The 8,452-nt window shown below is 40.2% G+C and overlaps 1 protein-coding gene across 1 annotated transcript; it reads right to left on the bottom strand.

The window, feature by feature from the left end:
• Positions 1–4,583: 4,583 nt before the first annotated feature.
• LOC117525114 (olfactory receptor 6N2-like) lies at positions 4,584–5,579 on the bottom strand. Its single transcript, XM_034186954.1, has one exon. It carries the CDS (start codon positions 5,508–5,510, stop codon positions 4,584–4,586), a length of 927 nt encoding a protein of 308 aa, XP_034042845.1. The 5' UTR covers positions 5,511–5,579.
• Positions 5,580–8,452: the final 2,873 nt, after the last annotated feature.

Below are 8,452 nucleotides of genomic sequence, written 5' to 3'. Positions count from 1 at the left end.
CAAACTCTCCTTTAACAGTGGAATGTCCGCGTAAACTCCTCATGCCGACCTCTTCTGAAACTTCTCTGTTCTCTGATGACGACCTGGGTGAACAGAGCCTGAAAAGTGGAAGTTTTCAGCTTGAAACAGCGAGACGCCGCCGCCTCGGAGCGCAGATCGCCGTCAGGCGCCGTGGGCCGTCCTTAAAGCGACACTACCAGACCAAAATCTCTCATCAGCCGTTAAAATTTTTACCGAAAACCAGCTGAATTTATCGAATGGTGTCCACTCAGTTGTGCCTTACAGCTTTTGAAAAAATTTTGATCAAACAAAGCAGCAGTCTCTGAGCCATTCCTAAACAATGAAAAAAAACGACGAGAGGGTGGGCCACTCCTCACTCAAAGACTGCCCACAGGTGAATGACGTAACCGACAGGCGTGAAAAAACTCTCGCATGCCCACGAGGGTTCAAGCATGTCTGATGTAATCACACGTGATTCAAATCCATATGGTTTTTGAAAAAAATAATAAGGTCGGATACTTTTCTAACAGACCTCGTGTGTGTGTGTGTGTGTATATATATATATATATATATATATATATATATATATATATATATATATATATATATAAAATGATCCACAGGTGTATATAATAAAGCGGCCACCTCATTCTGTATGCAGAATGGCACCGCGCGCAAAAGAGTGCTTTTGCAGAATTAAACGGACGAACACAAAGTTGAAAGTGGAATCACGTTGTAAAAATGACTGTGTTTAAAGCCAGGGAAAAAATAAAGTCAGCAAGCCACGGATGGAAAGGATGCCACTTAGAAAGAGCACAGAGACGGCTCTCCAGGAACCCGTGGTTCGGGTCTAGCTGGTCTGGTGCACAGGTGGACAGCAGCCTGGCGCACAGCGCACAACTGCGGAACTGTGCTGGAGTGTCTATTTTTGGAGTGCGTTTAAAAAAAAAGAAGGGACATCTTTAAATGCTGCTGTGAATCTGTGAATTGAGAACCCACACTTTGAAGGGACCAGGTGTGGGAGGGCTGGAGGTTTGGACCAATCTCACACCTAAACGTGCACCAACATGGCGTTATCATGGCACTAATAAACAGACATACGCAGAAGACAATGCGCGTGCTCTCCCGTTGCGGTTCTGCGACCGGCTGCTTGATGAGGACGCAGAACACAATGCACTGTAAAAAAAAAAAAAAAAAGCAGGCAAAATTGGACAAAAAAAATCTGCGAAACTGCAAGGCCGCGAAAGGTGAACTGCGTTATAGCGAGGGACCACTGTATTATGTTTGAGGCAGTTGAACAAAATCCCAGACAATTTTGAAATTCCCCCCAGACATTTTTTTAGGTCTCAAAAGTAGGACATGTCCAGGAAAAAGAGGACGTCTGGTCACTCTATTTAAACTAGTGTCCATACCTATGATGTTTGTAATATCACATTCTGTTGCAAGTGCCGAAGAAGTGTTCCGGGTGGCAGAGTTGGAAGCAGGACAGAGCTGCTCATTTTTGTAACACAATATAAAAGTCTGTGTTTTACAGAACCCACGAGTAAACAACTCCAATGACAACACAGTTGATGTAATCATTCATGTGTGCAACACATGCACCTAAGATGAAAATTTCAGACCCCTCCATGATTTCTAAGTGGGAGAACTTGCAAAATCGCAGGGTGTTGAAATACTTATTTTCCTCACTGTACATACATGGATTTCCTTTATATTTATATATATATGAGGTCTATCCAAAAAGTATTGGACCTTTTTATTTTTTGCAAAAACCATATGGATTTGAATCACGTGTGATTGCATCAGCCAAGCTTGAACCTTCGTGTGCATGCGTGAGTTTTTTCACGCCTGTCGGTTGCGTCATTCGCCTGTGAGCAGGCTTTGTGTGAGCAGGGGTCCACCCCTCTCGTCGGATTTTTATTGCAAATAAATGTTTCAACAATTTGGAGCTTTGCTGCATCAATTTTTTCCAGAAACCGAGAGACCTCCAGGTGGACACCATTCGGACAATTAATATCGCTTTCAGGGACGATTTTATGGGGATTACACAGAATAAGGAGTGGTCCAGACGATTTAAAGTTTTTTGTTATAGCTGAGTCTGTGTGGTGAATAAATTCATTCAGTTCATTCTATCTGCAGTGCAAATTTGGTGAGAATCTGTGAAGTAGTTTTGAAGTATATCAAGTGAAATCTTGATCCATAATCCGGATTCGGATGTGGATCGCCTCCCAAGTTTCAGTGGAGTCTTAATATGCTCTAATATCTATCTGTTGTGCAAATTTGCTGAGAATCCGTGAAGTAGACAAAAAAAGGCTGTATTATTATTATTTTTATATTAATTCTGAAAATACGAGGTCTGTCAATAAAGTATAGGTCCTTTTTATTTTTTTCAAAAACTATATGGATTTCATTCATATGTTTTTACGTCAGACATGCTTGAACCCTCGTGCGCATGTGTGAGTTTTTCTCACGCCTGTCGGTGACGTCATTCACCTGTGCGCACTCCTTGTGGGAGGAGTCATCCAGCCCCTCGTCGGAATTCCTTTGAGAAGTTGCTGAGAGACTGGTGCTTTGTTTGATCAAAATTTTTTCTAAACCTGTCAGACACATCGAAGTGGACACGGTTCGAAAAATTAAGCTGGTTTTCAGTGAAAATTTTAACGTCTGATGAGAGATTTTGAGGTGATACTGTCGCTTTAAGGACTTCCCACGGTGCGAGATGTCGCGCAGCGCTCTCAGGCGCCGTCGTCAGCCTGTTTCAAGCTGAAAACCTCCACATTTCAGGCTCTATTGATCCAGGACGTCGTGAGAGAACAGAGAAGTTTCAGAAGAAGTCGGTTTCATTATTTTATCCGGATATTCCACTGTTAAAGGAGATTTCTTTAATGAAAGACGTGCGGGCGGATTGCAGCGTCGGCTCGCACCCGGTGGATGATCCGGTGGTTTGTGGCTCTCGATGGCAGCACGGAGCGCAGCGCGCCGAGCGTCCTTAAAGCTGAAGCTAAACAGTCCTTATTCTCTGTGAAGCCCGTAAAATTTTCACCGAAAGCCAGATAAATTTTTCAAATGGTTTCCAGGTGTCAGTCTCTAACAGTTTCTGGAAAAAATTCTGATGGAAAAAAAGTCCAAATCATTCCGCCATTTCCTGACAATGCAAATGAGCCGAGGGGGCGGGACCACTCCTTCCACAAGGCGTGCTCACAGGCGAATGACGCAACCGACAGGCGTGGAAAAACTCATGCATGTGCACGAAGGTTCAAGCTTGGCTGACGTAATCACACGTGATTCAAATCCATATAGTTCTTGAAAAAAATAAAAAGGACCGTTACTTTAATGACAGACCTCGTAGAATTTACATGCAATTTATATTTTTCCTGTAGCCAGATATCGCAGTGTTGTGTTGACCTTCATATCAGGTGTTACTGTGTTACTATGCTGGGTGGAAAATAAGCTCATTCCTGATGAGGTCAACCACAAACATTATCTCTGCACCATCAAGCCGAGCGCGTTACTGAATCACTACATACGGAGAATGTCTCTCCTTCCTCTCTGCCTTTTCCACCATCTTTTCTGTTTAACACACTCTTCTTAAAAGTCCTCCTCCCTCCTCTTAACAGTTTTGCACCTTTGGAGCTCTCTTCAGGTCTAAGGTGCTTTGTGACCAACTTTTATCATACCAAGGGAAATTCTAAGAAATGTCTAAGAATTCGAGGCATTCTAAGAGTTTTCTTAGAATGCCTTCGCAAAGAGCTGCTTTTGGCCTTAGGATACTTTGTGAATGTGGGCAAGGGATTTTTCCTGACTTTGATGTTTGACCTATGACCTTGTAAATTGAAGCAGTTCTTGCCTATCAGGATATGAGTCTTCAGTAAAAATTGCATGACGATATATGAAAAATTGTGGGTTCCAGGCTGTTCACAAACAAACAGACAAACAAACAAGGTAATTAGGTCATGGCGGAGGCATTTATTTATTAATGTTATGTAAAACATTGGAAACCTTGTTGTTAATTTTCATCCAGCACCACAGGTAAAATGTCCTTGTTTTCGTTGGTCATTCAGTTCTTTTTAAAAATGGAAAGCAAAGTAGTATTTTTCTTTACCCCCTTTTTGGCTCCTCTGAAAATGACCCAATCTGTGGCTTATAAACAAGTAAACAAACAAAAAACTGTATTCAGTCTAAACAGTGGGTTTTGTGTTCTGTCACACTCCTAACGTGAACCTGCTGAAGTTGTTGGTCATCTTGAATACAATGTTTAGTCTGAGCTTCTCTAAAAGAGGAAATCATTTGATCGAAGTTTGTGTTTCTGTTGTATCAAATGTAATTTTTTCTTCAACAGTACATATGCATCTGTGGTTGTGTATCAGTGAAAGAAACGTGGATGTTTCCCAGAAATCAGACAAAACAAATATTCATCAGTTAAATGTCATTAATAGTTCATTAGCTTTCACAGAAAGTTTGTGGTTTTTGAAGCTTTCTTCTTTGTAGACCATAAAATAAATGTATATGAATTTATTGATTATTTTTGAAGAAAAACACCTTGTCACTGCAGGTAACAATAAACGGTTATAATTCTTCACACATTACTTTCCTTTTACTTGAAAGAATAAAATCTTTAGGTGTTTTGATATTTCTTTCATTTTTAGTCCATATATCAGTGGATTAAACACAGGATGACAGACAATAGTTTGTAAAGAAATTATGAAACGAACAATTTTTGGAATATTAGATTCCGGTTGAACCATAATGACATCAGTTATAATCATAGCTGAAAAGCTGATTAACACCAGCAGGTGGGGTAAACAGGTCTCTGCAGCTTTTTTCCTCACATCTGCGCTACTTTGGGAACAAATTATAAGTATCTTTGTGTATGTAAAAAGTATGAACAGCACAGGTAAAATTTCAACATTGATCAAAACCACAACACCGTATACAGCTACTACTGCTGATCTCACACACTGAAGTTTGAGCACTGAATTATTACAAAAAATTCCTTTCAAATTAAAATCACAAAGTTTACTGTTGGCAATCAGTGCAACTCCGATCAGAACATGACAAGATGGCACGAGCCAAGCTGAAACCAGAGCAATAATGACGTTAGTTTTTGTCATGATGGTGTGATATTGCAGAGGTTTACATATAGACACATACCTGTCATAAGACATGGCTGCTAAGAGTAAAAACTCAGAACCTCCTAAAGAGTAAAGCAGAAACGCCTGAAACAAACAGCCTGCATATGAAATAATCTGTTTTTCAGATAAAACATCAATTAAAAGCTTTGGGTAGAAACCAGTACTGAAAAGAACTGAGTTCATTAACAGAGCTGCAATAAAAATGTACATTGATTCATGGAGGTTTTTATGAACGCAGATCAGACAAACAATAGTAGAATTACAGCAGATTATTAGAATATAAACTGTAAACATGATTATAAAATAAAGATATCTGTATTTGTGTAATTCCACATGACCACCAAGAGTTATATAAGTTAGATTTAGTTCAGAACCCATCACTGTTTTATATTAAACAGGTAAACAACATGAATATATGAACCTTAATTTAGAACATTCATTTTGAAATATTCAGTCATATAACCGTGAAGACTGTCACAGTGACCCAGACACAGAGAAGAGGCAAAAAAGAATGAGTGATTGGATGATCTTTTTCATTCACAGTTACCCAACACTGAACACATTTCATCTGCAGAATCCTTGATGTAACCTGTTGATGTAAAGCTTTTATTGAGCTTGTATCATCCTCTGTGGAGCTAATTAAAGTTTTCACCAAGAGCAACAAAAATGTAAACAACTTCATCAACTTTTGAGGTGAAGAGGTCAGAACAGTGTGACAGTGTGACCACTGTGAACCATGAAACAGCAACATCATTAAGGGGGAGAAGGATGCAACTCTGAGTACTACTTTGACAACATTTGGATCAGAGTTTCTACCAGATTTACGATGCAACACAAATCTGTTAAATAATAAAAGTATATATATATATATATATATATATATATATATATATATATATATACACGAGGTCTGTTAGAAAACTAACGGACCTTTTTATTGATTCATATGTTTTTACGTCAGCCAAGCTTGAACCTTCGTGCGCATGCGTGAGTTTTTTTCACACCTGTCGGTTGCGTCATTCGCCTGTGGAGAGGCTTTGAGTGAGCACTGCTCCACCCCTCTCGTTGTTTCATTGCGAGGAAATGGCGGAATGATTTGGGCTTTTTTTCCATCTGAATTTTTTCAGAAACTGTTAGAGACAGGCAGCTGGAAACCATTCGAAAAATTTATCTGGCTTTCGGTGAAAATTTTACAGGCTTCACAGAGAATAAGGAGTGTTACTACAGCTTTAAGGACGGCCCACAATGCCGCACGGCGTTCCGCGCTCCGCGATCGACAGGCAGAAACCACCAGATCATTTCTAAACGGATGGCTCTGTGGATCCGGGACCGTCGTGTGCAATTTCTCTGGTTATCACAAGAGCTGGACTTCAGCCATTTTACGGCAGTTTCACTTTTAACAAGAGATTTTGTCATGGAAAGCCGCGCGGAGGCTTAGTGCATCACGAAGGATTCGATGATGAAGCGAGACAAAAGAACACCTCCATTTCGGAATGTCAGAGGACAAGTTGGGACATGCCTATCTCGGCTTTCAGTGCTTACCAGTCGAGTGAGTATAAGCGAAGTTGTGGATAGCTGGGCATGAAAAACAGTGTTGAAAGTCTCACAGGACAAGTTGGAACATGCCCAGCTGTTAAACAATTTCACGGATACTCACTCGACTCGAAAAGCAATCGAAAGTCGTCTGAATCTTACGAATGGTTTCCAACACGGAGGTGTTTTTTGTCCCGCCGTGCCATGAGCGGCTGAGTCACCGACGCGAGAATATCTCCGCGCATCTTTCATTACAAAATCTCATTTAACAGTGGAATGTCCGGATAAACTGCTGAACCTGACCTCTTATGAAACTTCTCTGCTCTCTCATGACGTCCTGCATCAACAGAGCCTTAAATTTGGAAGTGATCTGCTCGTTGCAGCCTGTTGACGGTGGCTCAGGGCGCGGTGCACCCTCCGCCGCTGTGGGCCGTTTTTAATCCAGTTTTAATGGTCCTTAATCCGTGTGATACTGAAAGAATCTTCACTGAAAACCATGTGAATTTCTCAAATGGTGTCCACTTGGATGTCCCTCACAGTTTCTGAAAAAATTTTGATCAAGCAAAGCGGCAGTCTCTGAGCCATTCCTAAACAATAAAAAAAGAAGAGAGGGCTGGACCACTCCTCACTCAAAGCCTGCCCACAGCCGAATGACGCAACCGACAGGCGTGAAAAAACTCACGCATGCGCACGAAGGTTCAAGCTTGTCTGATGCAATAGCACATGATTCAAATCCATATAGTTTTTGAAAAAAATAAAAAGGTCGGCTAGTTTTCCGATCTTTTCCGATTAGTTATACACACACACACACAGTGGTGGGCACACTTCCGATAATCTGATAACATAATTATCGAAGATAATGTTTTCATTATTGGATTATCTTTTTAGATAAATTTAAAAACAATCATCGGACTGTCTTCTGATGAATTGCCGTCCGATAACTTTTAGACCGATAACGTAAATTTTTAAAACTCTTAAAACAGTTGAGACCTACCTGTTAACAGTTTCCTAATAGGTATGTTGTTCTACCCTCTGCAAACAGAAACCACTCTATCCTCTGTAAGCAAATGAGAACTGGTGACCAAAAAAAAAACATTTCCTTTAACACCTTACTGATATAATCGCAATATCACCAAGTCATTAGAGGCATACATTTTTAACTTATGGTTCAAATTTTAACCTACTCATTTTGGACAAGTTATTTAAAATTATTGTCATTTCTGACCTTTATAAAGTGAAAATTTCAGATATATGTTTTCGTTTTAAAGTAATGTGCTAATTTTTAAGGTTTTGTGAGCACATGCTGTTCCAGGCAGCAATGCATTATGCGTAGCATAGGGTAATCTCAGACATTCACGACAGGACATAGGCATTTCAGACACTCTGTTCAGGCTCCACGGACAACAGCATTAAACTCTAGTGCCTAAAACTCTCATGAATATATTCTCTGGGTTCATAGACGTTAGTGTATTTGCGGTTGTTAAATTCCACGCATCTTAGTTAAATGTAGCAGACACGGATTATCTGGAATTTTGTTTGACAAGTTTTCAAGGCCGCTACTGCCATCTACTGGCCAGGAGTGTTCATGGCAGCATTTGCCCCAAGTATTTTTTATTTACAAATTAAGTTTAAAAACAAAACAACAACAACAATAAAAAAACATTACAAGACAGCTCTGCGGTTGGATGGTTGTAGCTTTTAGCAGCAGGAGGTGGTCGTGAGATGTTAAAGCTTGTTACTCCACGATGCAGGACATGCAATTAATCTGAAACTAGGTCCAAAAAATT

The sequence above is a fragment of the Thalassophryne amazonica genome, chromosome 14 (genome assembly GCF_902500255.1).
Source record: "Thalassophryne amazonica chromosome 14, fThaAma1.1, whole genome shotgun sequence".
In the NCBI taxonomy this organism is placed as follows: domain Eukaryota; kingdom Metazoa; phylum Chordata; class Actinopteri; order Batrachoidiformes; family Batrachoididae; genus Thalassophryne; species Thalassophryne amazonica.
The sequence above is the reverse complement of the archived record's forward strand: the minus strand, read 5'-3'. Positions and strand labels throughout refer to the sequence as shown.

Bases quoted from the DNA above. Each gene is read 5' to 3' on its own strand.
- LOC117525114 (XM_034186954.1), bottom strand. From the start codon at position 5,510: ATGGGTTCTGAACTAAATCTAACTTATATAACTCTTGGTGGTCATGTG.